Raw genomic sequence first — 25,042 nt, forward strand, 5'->3', positions numbered from 1 at the left:
TGGTTTTGCCCTATGGCTTCTTGCTCGCCTCAGATTTGCTGCCCATAGCCCAGTCCTGACACATAAATGCATACACACACACCCTTAATTTTTCCTGTCTAACACAAGAAGTATGGAATTTGTGGATCCAACAAATCATCTTAAGGTGAAAACTTCAGAATAAACTATTATGATCTCAGTTTCAACCAATCTGCACTCAGTCGAGCCCACCATAAATACTTTTTGTCACTCTTTAGTACTGATGTAGTCCTGTGGTTAATAACATGTCTGATAAGTTAAATATCTTTGGTTAATATTGTAACTGGGCCGTTAACCCACTCCATAACTTCTTAAACCCTTCACCAACAGTTCCTATCTGTAATATGAAGATAATATTGTTGAGCTCATATAGATGTTGTAAGTATTAGTGACATGATGCATGTGAAACAGTTTGATTAATGATAAATTAGATTTCTTTCCTATCATGTATTCATTAGCTAGTCTTTTGCATCTCTCCCAATAATAAAAGAGGACTGGTCTTAGAATGTCAAGAATAAGCAGAGTTCTTTTTTGCATGGGAGCTAAAGTGCAGCCCCTGAAAATCCATTTGTCTCTACTGCCACCTCTCTGATTTTACTGTCTGGGAAAATAAAATTAATTTTTAAAAACAAATATTTCTAGTCTGCATTGATATGGTGCTTCTATAGACATCTGTCTGCCAGTTTGCCTATAATGAATCTAGTCGACTCTCCACCATACCAAATGCAAGCTTTTTGCCAGTCTGGAAAGCAGCAGGTGTGTGTGTGGGAGAGAAGAGTCAGACAATAAGCAGACACTTTCTGGCAAGTGCAGAAGTGGTGGTAGAAGTATAAAAGCAATTAAAAATATTAAAGTAAAATATAACTTCTATTTCTCAGAACCCTGAGGAAAGTATGAAGACTGAGCAATAGAAGTCAATATTGTACACATGTTTCATTCTCATTTCCCTGGATTTTTACTTTTTGGAATGAAGATAAAAATACTAAGACTGCAACCTTAAGCATAAAGTCAACATTAATTTCCTAAAGCAAAAGCAGGAAGTCAACCAAAAAAAACCAAAAAAACCCTCTCTGGTCAGGTGCCATTTACATAAATGGTGAGGTAGGACAGCAATATGGATACGAAGGGACCAATTGTGATGGCTTATGAGTCTTTGCTATAGCTGCCACTCAAAAGTTTTCAAGCAATGCTTACAAATGTTTAATAGACTAAGTAATGGTGTAAAACTTGCTGTTGCACAATTCATTATTCTATTGTGCATTGATTAGAATAGATTGGTATGAATTTTGAATAAACACACCTCCAATTCAAGCATGTAAACATGCACCAACCTGGGCACTATTTTATTTAGTTCTATTTCATTTATATGCTGCTTTTTGTCCATGGAATTCAAAGCAGTGCACAGGGTTCTCTGGGGTTCTCCTATCTAGGCATTGATCAGAACCATACTTAGCTTCAAAGAGGTTATTGCATCAAGGGCTTCCAGACTATACCCAGGAAACAAGTTTCCTTGCCTTTAACATGAGGGGAAAGTTTCTCATCAATTTGATAATAGAGAATATTTCAGAAGTTCAGTGCTTGTCCTCAAAGCTTCTGACATATGAAATATTGAGAAGCCATCAAGAGTTTTATTGCAATGGCACACAATGTATTCCAAAGCCCATACTGGGGAAAGGGGTAGTTAAAAAGTTTCTAAGAGGTGAGTATGTTCCTGCCTTGAGCACTAAAGGTAAAGGTAAAGGTACCCCTGACCATTAGGTCCAGTCGTGGACAACTCTGGGGTTGCATGCTCATCTCGCTCTAAAGGCCGAGAGAGCTGGCGTTTGTCTGCAGACAGCTTCTGGGTCATGTGGCCAGCATGACCTAAGCCGCTTTGGGCAAACCAGAGCAGCACACGGAAACACTGTTTACCTTCCCGCCGGAGCGGTACCTATTTATCTACTTGCACTTGACGTGCTTTTGAACTGCTAGGTGGCCAGGAGCTGGGACCCGAACAACGGGAGCTCACCCTGTCGTGGGGATTCGAACCGCCAACCTTCCAATCGACAAGCCCTAGGCTCTGTGGTTTAGACCAAAGCACCACCCCGCGCTTGAGCAATAGGAGGCACTAAATTCACTTGGGTCCAATTGGGCAGCATGGGAGAAAAGCTGAAGCAGTGGATACTGAGAACCAATGAGCCGGAAATGAACGAGATTGTATAAAGTCACATGTGAGTTAAATGGGAGATTATAGTAGGGAGGGCGTGGTAGGGAGAAAATGAAAGTAAACGGTTTTAGATAAAATAATAGGTTGCAGAATTGAAGTGTTTTAGGCATAAACAGACACTATTGAAAGGGGGGGTTGGCATTTAATGGTGTTGGACTTCTCTCAAATTTTCATATTATTTGAAGAGCTAGTATTACTGTCTTACACAAGTAACACAAGAAATAAGACAATATCATGACAATGGAATAAAATCAGTGTGAGGCACCTGTCCAAGAAGCTCATTACACCCTTTTGCAAGACATTCCATTCACCCTTCCACCAGTTTTCTGGGTTTCCTCTCCACAGTCTGTAAACAATTTGCCCACTAATCATTTGTAATGCTCACTGAACAATCCCCCCCCCATAAAGTTTTTTGGGGGACTTCTGCAAACCGTTTCCCCAAGCTAACAGATACCTTTTGTGTGGATGGTATTATTTTGACAAGAAAAAGCGAACAGCAATCAGTCTGAACATAAAGGTAAAGGTAAAGGGACCCGACCATTAGGTCCAGTTGCGGACGACTCTGGGGTTGCAGGGCTCATCTCGCTTTATTGGCCGAGGGAGCCGGTGTACAGCTTCTGGGTCATGTGGCAAGCATGACTAAGCCACTTCTGGCAAACCAGAGCAGCGCACGGAAACGCCGGAGTGGTACCTATTTATCTACTTGCACTTTGACGTGCTTTCGAACTGCTAGGTTGGAAGAAGCAGGGACCGAGCAACGGGAGCTCACCCCGTCGCAGGGATGTGAACCGCCAACCTTCTGATCGGCAAGCCCTAGGCTCTGTGGTTTAACCCACAGCGCCACCTGAACATAGGAACACGTTAAACCTCATGTTGCTAAAAAAAAAAAAAATATTTAAAAAGACTGTACATTACATATTGTGGAATAAAAGCAAAATCCTCCCTGCTTCTCCCCATTTACCTTATCGTGGTTTTCAATTAGGATCTCCACTACAATATTCTGAAACTTCAGGTCCATGAGGGCAGCCACAGTTTCTTCCTGTGGTCGCATTAATGTTGGTCCAAACACTACTCCTAAATTTGCTACAGTCATGAGATTCTTCTTGGCATGCTTTGAAACACTTTTGAAGAACAAAAAGAAAAAGAGAGCATTCAGAATTATGAAGTTATAAAGCAGAACTTTCAAGGTGGGCGGGGGGAGATTTCCCTAGCTGAACTTGTATAATGGTTTCCCCACTTTTCTTTCCAAGTTTTGAAATAGAACAAAAGCTGATAGTCATACTCTAAAACCAAATGAATCTGAAGATACACCAATACATTTAGACTATCACAAGGAAGCAGTGTGAAGCTTTACCAATACCAATGAATCTCCAAAGATCTACAAAAAAACCCTCTCATTACCTTTGATGAAACCCACAATAAACATCTAACACTGTTAAGCAAACACTTGGATGACTTCATAAATGGATTGCATTTCAGCTTATTTCTCCTAAGAAACATACAGAACAAGGCAAGCTTCACATCTGTGTTGTAAATTATGTTCCTGTATAGAACAGAATTCAACTCTGAACATAATTAAGCCTACTTTTTAAACATCTGAGAACTAAATTAGAAGACAAGATGCTTACTTTGCTAAGTGTTTCACCAAAATATCGAGCATTTCTTTGTTCTTGTCTGGAAGTTTATGAACCAAGAAATGGATAGCGTTAACACGGGACTCGGGGGTTCCACTTTCTACATAAAATAATGAAGCAGTAATCATTAGTCATACATTTGGCACAACATACATTATTGATAAAAAAAGAAAAGAAAACTAAGTATTTCCCCATTTCTCCTTATTCCTGGCTTTCTCTCTTTGGGGAGGGGAGGAGGAAAGTATGGTATTTTAGTTATCGTTTCTTTTCTACCCTCAATATTTTTTTTAGATCAGTGCTATTATTTTGGTTAGCCACTTCCATTTCTCTAGAAAGAAACTGCAGAGTAAGAAATTATATTACTGTAGCAGAACGACCTTTTTATTCTTTTTGACATAGTGAAATCAAATCAAGCAGAGGCATCTGCTAACGTAAGAGAAGGCGAGGCAATTTTCTTCAATTCCCTCTTCCTGCTACTGTGTCTTCCTGAATATCTGATCCAGAGGGTTGCAGGACCCACAGGAACAGTGTGGAAGATGAGGCAGGGGGGTTGCAGGGGAAGCAAGTAGGAATTCAGGGAAAAACCACTTAGGGGTAAGAGAAGTGGGCTAAGGAAACAGGTACCAAAGGAAAGAAGGTGCTAATAGAATAGCAAGAGAAGACGTGGGCCAGAAAGGCTCAGGCTGAGTAGCTACAGTCTAGTTGCTATAATTCATATGGGAAAAGAAGATAAATTATGTCAGTTGTGGAAGCTAATGTCACTGCATTGTAACCACAGGTGGTAATGAGAATGAAGAGGCAGCACAGGTGGGTTGAGACAGAACTTCTCTCTCACGTACACAGATTTGAACTAGGTAGCCAATCTTTTGCAGGCTGTTCTGCATTGTGCCTTGTGTGTTCAGCCTTCTTAATAAACAAACAAATTAAGCTAACCAATGAAAGGGTAAACTGTTGCACACCTTTTTAAAAATAAAAGCCACTTCATTGCTTTACAGAATATTTTAATTTCACTTGCCTCATTTCCCCCCAGAAGTTCCAGAAGCAGAACAACTCATCTAGGTATCTCATTGATATTTTGCCAAAATCTGCTGCCCATAATGTCTTTTTCACCTTAAAATGAATTATATTTCTGCAACTGATGTACTGCCTTCTCTGAGTGTTCCTTTTAGTTGATAAAAGTTTAACTCCACCTGTATATTCATGACTTCTAGGAACACATAAGAATCACAGAATTGTAGAGTTGGAAGGGACTCTGAGAGTCATTTAGTCCAACATCTTGCAATGCAAGAATATGCAAGTGGTCCATACGGGGTTCGAACCTATGACCCATGTGTTATCAGCACCACACTCTAACCAACTGAGCTTGGGATATGGAACTCACAAGGATCTCAGTACAGGTAATAGGAGATTTTGAGATATAAAGGTTTATGTGACACTACCATTTCTGGGGTCTATTATTTTGCTAAAGCTCTAGGGGGAGGAGGAATTAACAGAGACATGAAAAGGTACTTCCATAGTAAAGCTAGAACTAGTTTTAAAGTAAGCTAAACAATGTTGTAGGTAATATTAATAAGTATATCCAATACTGTCAATGTTTCACAGCACGAGGCTATTAATATGCAATCATTTTTATGTATATTATATATTGAGGGGAGAGAAGAAAAAAAGTTTTCAAATTATTTCCATTTAAAATAAAATTGAGTTAATTTACTCAAAGCAGAAATTTAATTGAAGCTACTATTCCCTGATCTCCATTGTTACTGTTTTAAAAGAAGTAAGATGTTTTTGTAAGTCAAATATTTACTGGCAGGAACGATGAACTCTCCGTGTAAATCATACGTCATCAGGGGCTCTGGAAGGCTTCTGTTAAGACAAATGGTGTGGAATTATTAAGAATGACTATTAATATGTATTACTATTCCAAGTACAAACACATCTAAATAATAAAATCCATATACTTTCTCCCACTGCATTTGGTACACTTTTTATAACAGTGGGAAGGATCCCAATCTCACCAGATATCATTCCCCTGCTATACAAAAGTGGGGGGAAGCGTTGGATATTCTTACCAGGGTAAAGAAATCAGGATCCTTACCCTACAGCCCATGTGTTCTGCAGGAAAGTCCATAGCATAGCTGTCAACCTTTTCCTTTTTTGCGGGAAATTTCCTTATTATAGCATTGGGAAACAGCAGGGAGGGTTGACAGCTATGGTCCATAGGTGCAGACTATGAGAGTTTTAGATTACAGTAACTTTAGAGCTTAATGTTACCTTAAGTAAAGTTTCATTGCACTTGTTATTGTTTTCACTTCCCATTCCATGGAATTTTCCAAGTCAACTTCATTACTTGTTTTTGCATCTAGAAAATAATCCACAAAAAGTAGGGGGGGGGGGGAGAGAAATTAGATTTGTACATGGGTTGAAACATTCATTGATCCCATTGGAAGCAAACAGGCACTAATCCAATATTCCTCTTTCAATCATGGCATCACTTCCAATGCAAACAAGCAACCTCCTCTCCCAACTTAATGCATACCTTGTTGATAGGTTGGGCACCACAAAAAACACCATAATAAACTAGACCAAATTATGTTATTCCATGTTGCTCCCATGAAGTGGAATTGTTTTTTTGTTAAAGGAAATGGGGTGGGGAGGGACATCTAGGCAAGCAGTGGGAAGCTAAGCTGACTTTCTTGCAAGTGCTCAACAAGAGAAAATGGGCAAGGTGCTATCAAAAAGGGGAGCAAAAGGTCAACATCATTGTCCAGTGATCCAATAAAAACAGCTTTTTTTAAAGTGCTGTTTCAGATGTTGATACATCTAATCAACACCCAAATGTTTGAATAAATAAGTGCCCATCCCAGCATACAGATCACATATTCAACTAATGGAAAACAGATTTTTAAGCAATAAGAAATTTAAGCTAATTTTATTTCATTACCTCATTAAAAAGAAACTTAAGAAATTGTTTGTGCAGTGATACTTTGAATACTCGCCCCCTCCAGCCTTCCCAAAGTGTCACTGCGCAAACAATTTCTTAAGGCTGGAGGGGGCAAGTATTTTCTTTTATAGTAATAATAAACCTTGCTGCTCAAGAGCAATATAGTAAAAACAAATTCACATGTAATGCCAGTTTCTGTGCAAGAAATTGCTAGAAAATATTCACTAAAGCTATGGCATCTAACCAGAACAAGGGGGAGTATGCTGCAGAATGAATCTATAATTAAAGGGAGTGAATGAGTGAGTGAGTTATACTTCCACATTTCTTCTTTTACCATCAAACAACTCAGTCAATGTTACACAATACATTGGCCACCATATCGATTTCATTTCCTGTAAGTAGGAAGCGGTTCAGTAAAACTGAGCTCTAAAATGCCCGACTGATCAAACAACACAGATTCTTCTTGACAAAGAAAGCAAAATGAAACTGCATTGACGATTTCTTTAAAATATAGGCCTGTTTTATGTTGAAGATAGCATTTCAGTCTAATACATCACAAATTGACTGAGGAACTTTGTGATTTAAAAAATATATACATGTCAATTTGTTTTTTCTTATGATGAGTGATAGAAAATTTAACAAAAACTAAAGCAGTAGTAACTGACACTAATACATTTTAGATTTCACATATAACTGGGCTTGCCAGAGCAGCAACAAATCAAATTAGGTCTCCTTATTAAAGGTGTAGTCCTTTCTAACAGAAACCAAGTAATTCTCTTCTAAAAGCTAAGCCAACCAATTAATTCTTATAACTGAATATTCTGTCTAATTATGTCAATTATTTAAACTTAATTTAAATAATACAAATCAAGTAACATTTTCGACCAACTTGCAAGCATTAACTACTATCCAAAAGGCATGCCTAATTTTGTTCTTGTCTTTCAGCATGCTATCCTCTTCCAAATCTTGAAATGTCTGAGCAGAGCAGAGCCTGGGGAAAGGGAGGGGGTGAAGGCTGAGAAAGGAAGAGAACTCCCTCCTACTCCTCTGTAGCTATCTGGATAAGCTCTCTCAAGACAGAAAGCTGATGGGGCTTTGTATCCAACCCTTCTCACCAAGAACTAAGCCAAAACTGGTGCTCTGAATCAAAATGATCCAGAACTTGAACCCAGGAAGTGAACTGCAAGCAGGACAAATGGGAAAAGAGTTGGGTGTTAGTTGGAGCCCTCCATTTCCCTATACACATACACAACAAATTTGGTGGGCATTTTGCTAGTTGATATACAGTGGTACCTCAGATTAAGAACTTAATTCGTTCTGGAGGTCTGTTCTTAACCTGAAGCACCACTTTAGCTAATGGAATATAAATAGACAGCAACAGCACCATTGTGTGTTTGTTGGGGTAGTGAGTCTATATTGTGTGATATCCACAGTCAAGACCAGTTTTGTGACTGGTGCGTACAACACTTTTTCAAAACTTAAAATGTGACAGCTGGTTCAAAGAGATTGGCAGCCCCTGGCCTACTCAGAATGTGATACTTGAGTGAATTAACTGTATCACTTTAGACCACAGGTGAAGGATTATATGTCTGAAGATTCCCCAAAGTTGAAAGCTCCATTCTAATTGCATTATATTAAGTGGAACTATATGACAGTACACGCTTGGCTGAAAAACACCTTTGCCTCCCAACAGCTTATGCAGCAGTGCAGAGCTAAAGAAAGAAAGAAAGCACAACTGCATAAGAACATGTGACTATCTAAACACTCAAAGTATTTACTGTATTTAGCTAAAATTATTTTCATAATATCACAGACATAGATCAGCAAACCTCCCTTTAAGTTAGTTACCATTTCATGTGAATGCAATAGTTCACTTTATTTTATTCATTACAAATGAACACAGAACTGCCTTCAGTTGTTTCTTTGCTATTTTAAATATCCCAAGTGTATTCTTAATAGCTAAATGACTTCCTTATGAAAACTCTGAATTCCAGAACAACCACCCACATCTATTTTGTTTCACTGGCTTTTGATAATCTTCATTTTCAGTTCCCAATACTTCCCGATGCTTCAAGATTCAGGCAGGTTTATATGCCGTCTTTGAACACCACAAAATTGCTAACAGTGATTAAAGATATCAAGTAAATTAATATTTAGCAACATCATTATGACAAACTGACATGACATGGGATACAAGATCTCAAGCCTGACATGCTATCGTAACTCCTAATAGACAGCCTGTTAAAACAGAGCCATACAGGTGGCAAGGATTTGACAGCAGCATATAATATAAAAGTGCTTTGCCATTCACATAATGTCTGGGGTAATGAAATGAATTCACTTGCTGGTTTCCTCTAGTTTTCTCTGCCAAAGAACACTGTGTTATCAGCACAGATGGAGCATGCATGGTTCTGGAGAGGAGCCTGTTGCAAACTAGCTTCTCTGAATATCAATGAATCCTTGAGAATCAGACCCATGCTGCTGTGAGGTGACAGGTCTGGGAGACTCAGAAAACTGAAATAATCCCAGTGGTCTCATCTGACTGCATGTATTGTCAAGCGCTCTGGACAAGAAGTCTGGAAATAATGCAATTTTGACTGCTGTGGCGGGGTTAGATGATAGGCAGGTGAAGAATTTCATCTAAATACCCATACCTTGGGGAAGGTGATGAAATGCAGCCAGAATTGTGGATTGGGATAAAGAGAAAGTTAAAACTTCACAATAAATGGCACTAGGAGAAAACTTCTTACAGGATCACTACCAATCAAAATAAGAAAGGATATTAACATATAAGGTGTACACTTAATAGCTGTGCAACATTCAGCTAGGAAATTTAAGCTGAAATCATTCATTTACTATCAACTACAGTCAGTCTCCTATCACTCCTTATATCACCTTTCCTCTGCATATGAAGCTACAAGCTCCTTTGATCTACTTTAAGAATTAGTTTATCTGCCATCTATGATTTCTCCAAATCAGTATCCTGAACATGTTAGGGACCAAGAGTCTAGAAACCAAAATGCTATTCACTTTAATCCTTCCGTAAGTTTTTATCCAGTACAAATGGGCTAAGTATGGCATGGTAGAAGAGGATAGGAAAAGTGGATATAAAAATAAGAGGCATACCCATCAACAAATTCAGAAGTCTCTGGACCCTTGAACTCACCCCCACAACTCTGTACAGTCCTTGGTCATTTATACCTGGTGGGGATACAAAAGCATAATCCAAAGGCATTAGAAAGGTAAGCTTTAAATTGTCTCCTGAACAATCAATCTCAAAACTGCATTCATTATCATAACTTCTATAAAAAGGATGCAAGACACCTAGGAAAGAGAAGGTAAGTGGGAAACATGCTTTAGACTTATTATATTTATTTACACTATTGAGAATTATTTTCATCTGGAGTAAGAGGAATGCACACCTTAATTTAAAAGTCCTGAAAAGACACTGAGATTTCATTTCATGGATATGGTAAGTTGAGGGACTGTGGCAGCTTTGGAGTCTCTAAACAGGGACATCACTCATACACATGCATCATTGAAAACATTTTCATATGTTCAATGCCTTTTTCTCTGGATGGTCTAGGCTATAATGTATGGGTAATTTGTCCTCAGTTACAGCACACAGCAAAATGACCAATTCAGAGAAAGCTCCTAAGAACAAGGCAGTGGTCAACAACTGGCAGGCTTTGGGTCAGATTTGGCTCACTGTTCACCAACTGCTAACACCACAGCCATTGTTTCCTATAACATGGCTAAAGATATAACATACCAGCTCTCTCTCAACACCCATTCCAAATCTGCCACCAGCTGAGCTGGAATTCTCACCCACAAAACCAGGTGACAAAAGTAAAATGAGGGAAGAGTCAAGAAAAAGGAAAGAGAAGGATACCAGTAGCAAGGAAACAAGCATCTCTTAACTAAAAAGTCCCTAATTTAACAGAAAATAGTAATTTCTGTGGGATTTGTCTTCCTGTCACTTCAGTACTAACAAAACTAGTGGCAAACCGACCACCCATATATGAATAAAAAGCCTGAGGCATGTGTAAATATTCATCTACAAGTACTGATGCTTTCATGAAAATTATTATGCAACACAAAGCCCAGAAGGATCTGACTGGAAGTACTTTTAACTATGTGGATACATTCTGAAGACAAAAGTAGGATCAAACTACATTTTTCCACATTAAACATTGTTTTATCACTGATATAATTGGGTGTACCAAAACCACAGTAACCACTTTTCAATCAGTAGGAAAAAATCAATCAATCAATCTCTCTCTCCCCCCCCCACACACAATACTTTGTACAAGTACTTGTATAATTTACATCATCACATTCCTCTTCCTAGTATATCCAGCATGAACTGCCCAAAGAACCAAGTAGGACTGAGTAATGGAACAACTGCAATTTCTATGCAGCAATAGCCTTCTCTGAAGTCCAGAGACAGAAACTGGAAATCTAGGCTATTTGTACTTTCAAGATGCTTTTGTACATATTCTTGATCACTGTCAGACTCTGATTTGTTAATCAATGTTACTTATGCAAAGATCTAAGCATCCCCATCTAGGGGAATGGAGTTATCACAGTGCAGGGCAGTATCATGCAATGGTGATGGATACAAGCCCTACCATCTCCATTCCTAAGGCTGCATTTTATAGATGAACCTTTGAAACTGCTTGTCACTTGCTACACATATGCTCATTAACATACCTTTGTTAAATACACCAAATCCACATAGCTATGACTTCCAAAGTATAGTCTACAAGATGCCATACCCCAGAAACCTGGACAGAATTTTGATTACCGGTACATTGCAGAATGCTCACTCTCATTCTTCTTAGTGCTATTAGTTTAATAAAACAGGCTGGCTTTTATAGGATCCCCAAGCCCATGACTGGCTTGTGAGCCCTCAGTAGTGTGCATACAGCTCCTGTCATAAATCCAAGTGATAACGAAACCACAAAGCAGAACTTGAGATTTAATCACAATTTTGATGGCATTACATAGTCTAAATCAGGTGTGGGGAATCTTTGACTGTCCAGATGTTGCTGAACTGCAACTTCCGCCAGCCCAGCAAGCATGGCCAATGGCCAGGAATGATGGGAGTTGTAGTTCAGCAATATCATGCCGCCCATAGGTTCTGCACACCTGGTGTAAACAATTAGGAAAATGTTATTCTTCAACTCAGATCTCAAGGGAAGTTTAAAATTTAATAAAATAAAGGAGGAAAACCATGAGATAAAGGAAGATATTTCACTTTTTCATGTCATTTGCAACCCAAAACTTTATTTAATGCATATGGGAAAGTTAGATGCTGATACAGAGCCTGCTACATCACTAGGTTTAATGCTACAAAACTGCACAGTAAGAATCTCAAAGAGCTGAAAACATTCTTGACAACCAATTCAGCTTATTGTTTGTGTACGTCTCAAAAGTTGCAGCTCTGATTGTGTATTGATTTTCTGAGTTGCTAACATTACAGAAATTAAGAACAAAGTATGCTGACTCAAGAAACTGGTGACTTCAGTGGATACCACAATAAGAATCCAGGACAAGCCTCAAGAACCATATGAACATGCACTACTATAGAACCATATCACAATAGTTATACTGAAAACTCTAAATAGGTAACTATATAATTGGTTAGATGGCTGCCCCTCAACCATTAATGACAATAGGTAAGGCATAATAACGAATGATAAAAACTTTTTTTGAAAAAATATACATGATTACCTGGCACAATAATTTGGTACTGTCTGAAAATTCAATACATTTTCTAAGAGTATCTGATGGCAGCTATTAAATATCTTCCATAATATGCTGAATATTAAAGCCAAACACAGGAACATATGATGGGCTTTCCAACATATTTTTCTTTGACTATAGCAGCTGAAAAATCCACCAAAATTGCATGAAGGGCCCTGTTAAATTCGGGGGGGGGGGTAACCCTTTCTTACCATATAACGTGGGTGGCGCTGTGGTCTAAACTACAGAGCCTAGGGCTTGCCGATCAGAAGGTTGGCGGTTTGAATCCCAGGGTGAGCTCCCATTGCTCGGTCCCTGCTCCTGCCAACCTAGCAGTTCGAAAGCACGTCAAAGTGCAAGTAGATAAATAGGTACCACTCTGGTGGGAAGGTAAACGGCATTTCCGTGCGCTGCTCTGTTTTGCCAGAAGCAACTTAGTCATGCTGGCCACATGACCTGGAAGCTGTATGCCAGCTCCCTCGGCCAGTAAAGCGAGATTAGCGCTGCAACCCCAGAGTCGTCCGTGACTGGACCTAACGGTCAGGGTCCCTTTACCTTTACCATACTATAGCCCAATAGAAATGGTCCCTTAAGATTGTTGGCTGGTGGTATAGAAGGCAGGTACAGTATGTGTACATATCTTGTAGCAGCTGGGGGGGGGGTGATTTCCATTGAGAAACAGTATGGGGGTATTAATTCCCACAAGCACCACACACCCAGTCAAATTCTGTCCCTTGCCACCTCCCCCACTTACATAAAGGAAAAGGCATTGGGAGAATCTACCATATCTATTCCAGCAATAAAAGAACCTTAATCATAAGGTAACTTATTTTCAAAAAATTGGGGATGCTGTAAGAACTAATTGCTGACTTTATCTCAGCCAGAAATCTTAGTAGGAAACTTAGTATAAAAGACAGAACATTTTTGTTGATTCAGCTACTAATAGCATTCTTTGGAAACAGGGTGTTTCTAACATTGAGAAAACAAATTCATGGCTATTGGTGCAACTGTGTACAAGTCTCCTTGAGAGTTGTATAATACAGAGTAGGGTCAGTAGTGCCATTCTTTCCAGCTTCAAGACCACACTTACAACTTGTAGGAGTTATCACTTTCTTCTTTTTTAAACCAGTCTTTACATATGATTAAAACCTCCACCTCTGTTTTAGACTGCGGTTAAAGCAAAGGTGCAGGGCTGGTGAAAATGTGACAATCCTTACCATTTACTTGGTGGACTCCACTGTAAATTCTCATCACTAACAGATATGCTTGAGGTCTTTTATTATCTTGTATCTCCCAAGCACCACTGGCAGCTTTGAGGCAAAAGGCTTACATATGAATATTCTAATAATTATTTATTGGATCAAAACAACATTCCACTGATACCACAGCAAACCTGTAGTATATTCAATTTTTTAAAAAGAGCATTAGTTTGTGACAAAGTTAAATATACTACAGGCACATTTTGAAGATCAAAATGTTTATATGACTGGCATCTACAGTACTCCTACAAAACTATTCTTTAAGGTTTTTATGATTCATTGCAGAAAAGATCACCTATCTGCTGGATAAATCACGTTTTTTCTCCATTGGGAACTTTCCCCCCAGTTTCTCACCAATGAAACAGATACTGTATACATTTGCTACAGAAATACAAAGAATGACAGCTTACTACTGCCCTCTATCTTCACAAAATGCATACTGGAGGTTTGTCAGAGAAACTTACTGAATTCTAAAAAGAAGAAAGGAAAAATGTACACCAAACATATAATGAATGTGGATACAGGTAAGTGCGAGCTGCATAAACAGTGTCTTTTACCACTGCCACTATTCGCTACGTTAAAACATAACATAAATCAGTATGGAATTCTTAAGAAGTTGTTCTATGTTGGATGCTTAAGGGCAAGTGATAGTTGTGTCCTACAGATGTTAAGCCACATCAATGGTTCCTGAAGCTTCCCCCCGCCCCTACCCCAAGGACCACTTGAAAATTGGCCTGGATAAGTTATTTGAAATTCCAAATAAGAGGAATTAATCTGTCTAACTAATCATGCCCTTATAGTATTTCAAAGGGTACTGCAGCCTCATGAAGAGAAGGTGATGAGATATACAGTGCATGTCAAAAAATACAGTGAAATAAATGAATCACATTGATTCACTGGGCCCCAAGTTAAGACTAGGTATCTGAAATATTTAGTACAGAGCTCAAAGTGACTTAATACGTTTTAATTATACCTGGCTCTTCTGACTGAATTCAAGTCAATGATTGTTTCTGCAGTTAAAGAGTAATGTTTAAGGAAAGAAGGTCTGATCCACATAATCTAAAAAAACGGAGGATTAACACTTTAAAATTATCCTGCTGTTGCACAAAGAGCTGCCAGGTTAGGCTTGTCAACTCAATTTTCCATTAGGTATGTAGAAATCCTATTTAGTGATTCTATCCCATCTTCAAATGTCAATTGCTGGTGCATTGGCAAGAGCTATCGCAAAGCGGAATGACAATAAACTCTTTTGAGCTCAAACCGGTTCATTTTCCTATTATGCAGGAAACTGGAACCCACCACTTTGGAATGACTGCATACTTAAGAAATAATTTTAATTGTGTTGCATGTAAAGCCACATGGAATGTTACTTTAACTAAGCCCAAAATAAATATTAAATTTTCTGATGCATGATCCCAAGTAACAGAGACCGCTATCCAGCTACTGTCCCATTCAATATCTGCCTTTTTGTTCTTTTGAATACTTCAGGCTTCAGAAAGCAAGGTAGCAGAGCAGACCACAGGATGATGATGATGATGATGATGATGAAGAAGAAGAAGAAGAAGAAGAAGAAGAAGAAGAAGAAGAAGAAGAAGAGTTTGGATTTGATATCCCGCTTTTCACTACCCGAAGGAGTCTCAAAGCGGCTAACATTCTCCTTTCCCTTCCTCCCCCACAACAAACACTCTGTGAGGTGAGTGGGGCTGAGAGACTTCAAAGAAGTGTGACTAGCCCAAGGTCACCCAGCAGCTGCATGTGGAGGAGCGGAGACGTGAACCCGGTTCCCCAGATAACGAGTCTACCGCTCTTAACCACTACACCACAATGAAGAGAAAATGGACAGGAGAAGCGCTTTCTGCATCCCCTCCCAGTGGATTTCAAGAGTGAATCTCCAGGTTGCAATCTGGCAACCATAATCAGAATATATGCAGACACAACTGTTAAGTTAACTATATATATAAATCTTCCATCACAACAAAGCTGCTACATCTGGGAATAAAACCTTAGGTTTTTGTTTTGTTTTTCTTTAAAAAACCTGCAGTAATAATTTATTTAGAACATACTGTATTTTTCCGTCTATAAGACGCCCCCATGTATAAGACGCTCCCTATTTGGGGGGACTCAAATTTAAGAAAATGGGGAGAGATCTATCCGTGTATAAGATGCCCCCAAATTTTGGACATTATTTTTTAGGGAAAAAACCTAGTCTTATACATGGAAAAATATGGTGTACTCTGAACAGTCATGACCTTGTAAGAAGCAGATGAAGCACAAAGCTCCAGTTCTATTAAACATGATGCTTCATATATTATGATTATGATTATGATTATGATTAACAGCACTGAAAAGTAGAACAGCATAAAGATGGCTCGCTTTCAAGTTTTTCAAATATTTTCCAGTTTTGACCGAAACCTTGTGAAAAACCACACACACCTTTACGAAGAGCAGCAGTACCATGGCAGTTAACTGCATGAGCTGCGAAATGGCGAGATCTCAGTTCAGCTATGAATTCGCTAGCTGCATTCACATTTCATGGTAAGTCATGGCTAATGGTTTACCATGCATGCTCATCTGCTGCCACTATGGGCTCCTCACTAGCGAGGGGGAGTAACAAACTGCAAATGTTGGCTTAGTGTTGCATCTGAACTGGGGGTCATGGTTTGTTCTGTTAAAACAAATCATAGCTGGTAAGCAAAAAACAAATCTTGACTTCAGATCCTATCAGTTTTACCTCTTGTTTCTAATTCTAGAGCCAATGCATGGTTCTTGTAAGGACTGTTCCAAGATATATGAATACTATGATCCATTAAGACAAATGCTGTAAAACTCACACCTATTCCCCCCCCCAAAAAAAATGTATTGTCATTTGTCTTCTAGCACTGTTGTGCGGAAATGCCCTTTCCCTCTCGTAATACTGGAATCCCTATTAAAGCTCTGACGATCAGTCTCTGCCTCTCAGCTCAACCCATAAACCTTCATGAAGCGCAACCTTGAACTGAGTTTGTCATTACCTCTTGTTTCAACAGCACTTATGCATCTTCTCAGAATTGTGAACCCAAGCTTATCCAACTGTGCACCTAGAAGGAGAAACAGTTTGAAAATATCTCAGGTCTATAGTACACTTTCCTTACAACAATATAAAAACTAACAATGGAAAGAAATGCAAAATTAAGCCTACTCTAACATATCACTGTTGCTTCTTCAAAATCAATGTTATTTTTAACATAAGTACAAGTGAAGACAAGTACTCACTTCCTTCTCTTTTTATGTTAGCCTTGTTCAAATTGAGAAACACCTGGCAAAGAGAGAAAGAAAAAATATATGTGCACTCAAATGCAGCCTTTTGTGGGGGGGGGGGGGTGAGAAAAAATAATATCTTCCCTGCTAAAGAGGGGAAGTGGGCTGTTCCATCATAGCCAACAAACTATTATGGTGCATCAGTACTGGAAGTTAAGGATCAGACAACCTTGCACTTGTAGTCCATGCTGGCCTGATTCACATGTTAAATTAAACCAGTGGTTCTCAAACTTTTTTCTCTGGGCCACACTTTCAGAATAAAATTTTGCTCACACGACACTGATTTTTTTATCAATAAGAAATACATTGGAAAACAAAAAGAAACAACATCTAGCAGTGCTTCATTAAAAACATACAGCTACTTTATAATACGATCACGAGTCATCAAGAGAGTATAAAACAATGCAGTTACATAAGAAACATAAATCATTCCCCCAAATTTAAACTTTCTGACACAGTTGCTATCCTCTCCTGCCACATCAGTATGGCATGCTACACCCTTTGAGAACCACTGCATTAACCATAGTTAAAAAAACAAGCAAACTATGGCTTAAGGTTACTGGAGCACACCCCTGAGAAGTTCAAATACCATTCCTTCCCAAGTCCTGCTGCTATTTCCTCACCAGGGAACAGGACAAAGTCTGGCTTGTTGTAATTCCAAAGCTGCGCTTGTACTTTGTTTGCAGAAAACAAAGCACAAATCCAGGTTTAGACATCATGATCACCCAGATTCTGTCTTGTCTGTGAATTCACATTAAACCACAACTTCATTTTAACTAGATTTTAATGTGATGTGCAAACCAGGTTGCTGTGACAATGCTCAACCTATATTAACAGCTTAAAGAAACAGAGGGTTGGTCTATGTAGTAATATTTTGCCATCAGAACAACAACAAATAATAGTTTTCTTCTTACAGCTTCTTTTCCATCTAAGGCTTCGAACCACTGGTTTCTGTCCTCTTCTGAGAATGCTTGCATGGTAACAGGCATACCAGGTCTACCAAAGCACAAATGAAGGTAAATAATTAATTTTTAAAATCTCTAATGAACATTAATAATCCTGACCAAATTATTATCATAGGCACTCTACAAAAGCAATATGGGCATGTTTGAAACCATCAAATATCCTTGAAGTTGACATGTAATATAGTCCACTATAACCCTTATTTTAAAAGAAGTATTAAAGGGGAGATACAATAGTCAAACCAAAAAGGATCGAGGAACAGGCAAGACAATAGATCATAAAATTGTTATGCATTGTTTCTAGTTGCATTAGTGTTAGGTTCTATGTGGATCAGGGGCACAAGAGAGAATCTACCTGTTTTACTTGTTTAAATTTAGTCCCAAAAGTGCTTAAGATCAAATGAGCAGCCTTTGATCACATTTTACACAAACGTATTAGAAATCCTGGACTTCATGTTTACACTGCTACGAGCATAGGGCTGCCTGTACAGGCTATCTGGAAACAACTGTTAGTGCAAAATACTGCAACACGGTTGGTTATTAAGTAAGACTAGACATAGAACACAACTTTAGTTCTTAAGAGAGTTAAAGTAGACTTCCTGACCATTTTGGAATGCAATTCATAATTATGGTTCTGATCTTTAAACAGCTCAGGATCTGGTTACTTGACGGACTGCCTCTTCCTGCATAAATGTAATCTGCACATTAAGATCAGACTTGTTGGCCTTGCTCTTGGATCCTGCCCATGAACTGGATTAGTGACTGTTATAAGGGCCTCCCCTGTTGCAGCACCCCATTTTTGGAATTCCCCTCCCAGAATTGCACCATTTTTGGTTTTTTGTTGTTGTTTTTTTACTAGCCCAGGCCTTTTTCAGTGTTTGTTGTAGTGACGTGGTTCTGTGCTGGCATTTTATTTTATGGCTGGGTGATGCAGCTACATCTTTTATTGTGATTTTATAGCTTTCCTGCTAAAGAGCAGCCTATAAACTTTCTAAATTAAACATGTAAGTTGCTACAAGGTGAACCGGGTGAAAAGGTGAGCAGGCATCCAGGAGTGGCATGCTTTAAACTTATTTGGTGTTATGGTTCAAGTAAGTGTTATTCACAGAGATTCCTCTCTTGTATTCACAAACCCAAAACACAAATACACAAAAACTTGAATAAGTGAATTCAGCTGTCCTTTACTGCCATAAAACTGATATGTCTATTTAGGAAGTGGGGAGGCACTGAGGGCTTCATGCCAGCACTAGGTATGGTCAAAGCAAGTAGGCACAGTCGTACCTCGGCTCCTGAACGCCTTGGGAGTCGAACGTTTCGGCTCCTGAACGATTGAAAACTGGAAGTGACTGTTCCCGTTTTTGAACGTTCTTTTGGAAGCCAAACACCCAATGGGGCTTCTGATTGGCTGCAGGAGTTTCGGAAGTCGAACGGACTTCTGGAATGGATTTTGTTCAACTTCCGAGGTACGACTGTATGCCCAAAGTTGCCATAGGCACCCTGCACTCACTGCTACACAAGACACATGTCTCTCTTGCTCACACAAAAACAAATACACAGAAGGTGCCTCCCAGCCCACTCCATCAGCTTTGTCTTGTTCATGAACAGGGATGATATCGTTATCTAGTGTCACACTGGGTTTGCAGAGAGGTTGAAACCTCTTTGCCCAGCTCAGCATGAAAAAAGGGAATCAACACCAGGTCATTAAAAAAAGAAATATGCCATCAAATTGCTGACAATCTTATGGACTGTGAAAAATTGCTTGGAGGCTAGAAATGCTCAAAGGACAGCTATCATTTTTTCCTAGTTGGTAGCCATAACTTCCCTGTTTTACTTCTGTGCATTTGAAAAACTTGAGATTAAATGCATTATATGGGAACATAATATTAATATTTACCTAACCAACTTACCGATCTAGTGCTTCCATGTCAAAACAGAACCGCCTATCTATAGTATCAGTATTCCTTTTGGTACAGTACTTAAGGAGAAGGACTTCCAGCTCACCCTGAAAACATTTCATTATATGAAAACTTTAATATAGGAGGCATTCTTAAAAACGTAAAGAAAAATCATAAATCAGGTAGCATGTGTTTATTTAGTCATTCAGTTTCCTTATGTAAGTCTTCTTCAGTATTGATGACCTCTTGGACTCAAACATGCTTTACACACACACACACACAAAATGCACCATCAGGTGAACCTCCAACTTGGGTTGTCTGTAAGTATATCACGGTTGGGTAACACTTTTTAGACCAAGGGCTGCATTCCCTTTTTAGTGTTTTACCCAAGAGCATATGCAAGTGTGGGTGGGCCCTTTGAATACAATTCAAGTTACAACCAGGCAAATACACTTGGGTACAGAATAGGACTGGTGAGGGGTATGGCCTGGAGACAGTTTTGAGGATCAGATAAGAGTCCTACCTAGAGGGCCACAATTGGCCCCCAGGCCTGGGATTCCCTACTCTGAGCAGATGTGAGGGTGATCTAGCTGCAACACCTGTCACCCTACCCTGAGCTATGGAATGAGAATGAGAGGGGGGCAACTAGGCACAGAAAGGAAGACTGTTGCTATCAGAAGGCCATGGAGAGTCACGTGGTTGTATCCAACAAAGTTGTTTCATTAATGAAAGGACTTCTCCTCCCTCTCCTCCCCCATGCACTCATAGATCTGTTCTGGGGATCCCCCTAACCATTTAGAGCTGATGGGGAGGGGGCATGAAGAGTGAAGAGGCAGGAAGAATTCTGTTGTATAACTTTTGCAAGTTCACTGGATACAACCCATGGAGTTGCATCTGGCCACAGTCTTAAGGTGGTACAAGGCACAAGGTAGTAGACATTCAAATGAGGCTCTACTAAGTTATATGCCAGGTCTGCTTGGTTTATGGTTTCAAATATGGGGAAAATCAACCACTGTATGTTCTTTCTTCCCAACAGCCCTAAGTACAACCTGATGCCTGCAGACCCTCATTTGATTGTTTGCTACTCCTATCATTACCACACATTGTGTCTTAAGACTGTGACCAGATGCAGACTCCATAGCTTCACCATAAGACAACTTTTTCCTTCCCCTCTACCCTGTTTACTATCTAGCCTGATGAAGAGTTCTGTAGAACTCAAAAGCTTTCAAAATATTTCATGATATTTTGGCTGGCCTATGAACATATTGCCCTAATCTGAATTTTTGAATTTGTTAATAGGTTCCAGATATTACAGACACAGAAAACCTACAAAATAAAGTAAACATGAAGCTACTAAAAAACTTTTCAGATGAATGTACTTTTTGCATTACTCTAGCTAGTTATTCTCAAACTAAACTTTAATCCCTTTGGCATTAATTCAATATTGCAGATAAAATAAGAACATTTTGGGATAGCATCTCCTCTGCTCTTTACAACCCAACCCTATAACTTTTCCAGAATTCTTATCATTTCATTATTATACCTTACTATACTTAAAAACAAAAATGTCAACTACACAGAGAAGAACTATAGAGCATGCCTTATCTCTCATACTCTCAATTAGATACAGGGCATGATGTACAATGAAATGTGAAATGTACTCACAATCTTTCCTCCTGACCTGTGCTCAAATGGTATCATTGTAAACTTCTTAGTGTCCTTCTTGTACATGCAGTAATGTTTTATCCAGCTGGACCCAAATGGTGCAGGTCCTTCAAAAAAAACCAGCAATGCTCAGCTTTACAATTATTTAAACATACAAACTTTTCCATTTACATACATTTCTGCTCTGAATTTATTTTACAAACTTTTGTAGTGAAAAGATCTCTGCAAAATCTTATGAGTTATCCTTCACCCATCTGCTTTTAGAGAAGGGAATGAATTAAAAACAAAGAACAATAGTGAAAAGTAAGAATAGGAGATCTGGAGAAATGTGGGCAGAGACTTATAAAAGTGGGAGCGTTTTTAAAGGGGTTGCAGTGGGCTGCAGTGGTAAAAAAGGAAACAATCTGTGTGATCGTTTGGTTGGATCCCAAGGGTGCCCTTTCGTATATGGAAGGTATCTTCCACTCACAAAGGGTGAGTTCTACATCTTGCAATAAAACATTGCATGGAAAAATGCATGAGGTACAGAACTCAAGGAACTCACATTTTTGCTCACAGTTCTTTGGATATCTATTGCTCTGAAACTTAAACCTAAAACTAACATTCATAATTCTCTTAAATACAGTTTCTGTTGCACATTTGTGATTCCTATTTGCTTATTTTTTTAAAAAAAAAAAACTTGCATTCAGCAATTTCATTTTTAAAAAATCACAGGGGTAGTATATACACGGTTGGATCAGTACAATATGTTGTATGTGGGGCTACCTTTGAAAATGGTATGAAACTGCCAATGGTTCAAAACAAGGCAGCAAGTTTGCTACCAGGAAATGGACTGTATGGTCACATTATACCCAAGCATTGACACCTGCACTGATCTAATTATTTCAGCGTATCTTCAAAGTGTTCAACAGCAAAACCTATGGCAACTTCTTATAGCATATTACAGCTCTTAAATTACAAAGGACAAAGAGGTGGCATGGAAAACCTACAGAATTAAAATAAGAAATGTGCACACAAAACTATGTTAACTTTACTCCTGACTGTTGTGGATCCTGATGAACTATAGGTGAACAGCTGGGGAGGGGGGAGGAAATCAGTAGTGATCTAAGGTAAAATCTCCAAATGCAAGCTGAGCATCAAAATGATTACTATAGTTATCGCTTGTTATTTGCAAGCTATCCTTCATCAGAAGATCTCAGGGTGGATAAAGTAAATTATTATTATTTATTGAACTTGTTAGTCACTTGTAACACTTAAAGGTCTTCAAGTGACTCACAATGCATTTAATATTTAACATATCTTATCTAATCCATACGTAAAATCACAGCACACTTTAAAAAGCAAAACTACAACAATTACTAAACATCAAAGATTTCCTTCCCAAAGCCCAGACATACTTATCGACTGACAGAAAATAAAAGCCAATTCCAAATCCTTTCCCCTGAGCATCAAATGTATGGTCACCCTGAGCAACCTTCACAATTAGTTTCAAAAACTCCCATATCACAAAAGTAGGCAAGTATCTTACTTTTCTCCTGCACATAAAGGTAGCCTTCCTTTGCAAATTGGTTTGCTCTTTTATGCTCCAGGGGATTTCGCTTGATTTTGTTCATGAGATCTTCGACTTCTGATCTTGTCCCTTCGAAACGATTTCTTGTCTATATAAGAGAAGGTTTTAGAAACTGTTTTTATGAGTGAAAAGAGCAAATGTGTATCCCTATTTAAAAAACCAAAAGAGCCAGGATGATTAACAGGCCTCCTGGGTGTCTGACATCCCAAAAAACTAATTGAAGGTTTCTATTGTTTTTTATGAGCAAGTGAAGATTTAAAATCAAAGCTACATTAAGTTTTAAGAAGAAAGTTTGGCAAAACAGCAGGTGGTGCCTAAAGACTTGTTTCAAGGGGCAGGGGGAACAAATGATGGAATGATCAATAGCCCTTTCAGAAACCGATCCTCTTTGCTCATATAATATATGGTAGACCAGACTTTCCTGGTCTTGGGTCCCCTAACGTTCACCATCCCTGACCGTTTACTATGCGACAGCTGGGGCTGATGGGAGTTGTATTCCAACAACATCTGGGGACCCACGGTTGAGAAAGGCAGTGTGCACATGGGTAGCAGCTTTACCTACTAGTAAGTCCCACTGGATCAAGCCCTTTATTCCAATAGCATTATATTGGAATTTTGTTAAGTGGACACAGACATTTAGGGCTGGTACAAACAATTACAAACAAGTGGATTTATATTACATAAAGTTACATTTTATTATAGTACACAATGAACAGATTGCCCTTGAAGAGGATGAAACCTACAGTTGTGTTTACTACCTTCAGCAAAGTCACCACAAACCATGCAATACAGAGAACTGTCAAAAGTTCACATTTCAAATAATCCTGCATGTCTGCATGCATGTAATAATATCATCATCATCATCGTAGGAAAGGTGTTTCCAGCTACCCCACCCTTTGTACTTGGAAGCCCTGTAAAAAGCTTCTGCAGGAAGTGGGGACTGTGAGCAACATTCATGGTAGGGGTGTTTCTAGGACTAAGGTGAAACGGTGACACTCCTTTGTTATTTTTGCTATTGGGTGCTGCATGTTGTTTTATGTAATCTTGTTCCATTTATAGTATTGAAATCTGGCATTTTGTATGTTATTATATTTTTGCGTTGCTATGCTATTACGAAATTATTACTGCGTTATTATTTTGCTATGTTACTATGAAACTGTTTATGTAGTGTTTGTTTGAAATGTATCCTTCCTTCTTTGCTGTAAGTCACTTTGAGCATGATTTTTTGGGAGAAAAGCAGCATAAAAATATATGAATGATTTTTTAAAGTGTCTAAATGAGCAATTTTCATGTATACAGCATGTAAGTCAAGAGAGGAAATTATGTTTTCACAAGTTCAGTATTAAATAGCTGGAAGAAACACTGAATTAGTTTACTGTACGAAGGCTTAGAAAGTCATTCAGCCCTCTAGCCTGAAGATGGCATTGCATTCCCTAAAGCTTATTCGCCTCACTTTTCAGAAATACAAAAAAAAAGGCAACAGTATGGACAACTTGTGTAGAAGGACATTTAAATTGAATATAAAAAGCTTAAATTAAAAGAGTACCTTCACTTACATTCTGGATATTGATCTGCAGAGCCATTTTGTAGTGATTAAAATCTTTGGCAAGCTCATAACCCTGATGGTAGAAGGTGAACATTCCTTGAAAAAATGACAGGACCTGAAATACAAATATTAATAATTATTATTCCCAAATTCCTGGGAGTAAGCCCCAATGAATACAAGTTGCATAACTAGTTATGAGTAGAATTTCACAGCATTGCGCTGAGATATTTAAAATTAATGTCAAAATCCATACAGATATTCAATACTCAAAATGCAGAACACAACTAAATGTCCTGAGCAA

General features: G+C 38.7%; 1 protein-coding gene across 1 annotated transcript in view; it reads right to left on the reverse strand.

Moving 5' to 3' along the window:
* ARHGAP10 (Rho GTPase activating protein 10) overlaps nucleotides 1-25,042 on the reverse strand; it is a 102,542-nt gene that overhangs the window by 34,271 nt on the left and 43,229 nt on the right. Inside the window, 12 exon segments of the mRNA XM_033160378.1 lie at nucleotides 3,186-3,345; nucleotides 3,853-3,958; nucleotides 5,663-5,721; nucleotides 6,130-6,217; nucleotides 9,926-10,000; nucleotides 16,818-16,883; nucleotides 17,059-17,101; nucleotides 18,018-18,099; nucleotides 19,973-20,067; nucleotides 21,626-21,732; nucleotides 23,154-23,283; nucleotides 24,752-24,856. Coding sequence (XP_033016269.1) covers nucleotides 3,186-3,345; nucleotides 3,853-3,958; nucleotides 5,663-5,721; nucleotides 6,130-6,217; nucleotides 9,926-10,000; nucleotides 16,818-16,883; nucleotides 17,059-17,101; nucleotides 18,018-18,099; nucleotides 19,973-20,067; nucleotides 21,626-21,732; nucleotides 23,154-23,283; nucleotides 24,752-24,856 — 1,116 coding nt within the window.

This window comes from Lacerta agilis, chromosome 9 (assembly GCF_009819535.1).
Source record: "Lacerta agilis isolate rLacAgi1 chromosome 9, rLacAgi1.pri, whole genome shotgun sequence".
Taxonomy (NCBI): domain Eukaryota; kingdom Metazoa; phylum Chordata; class Lepidosauria; order Squamata; family Lacertidae; genus Lacerta; species Lacerta agilis.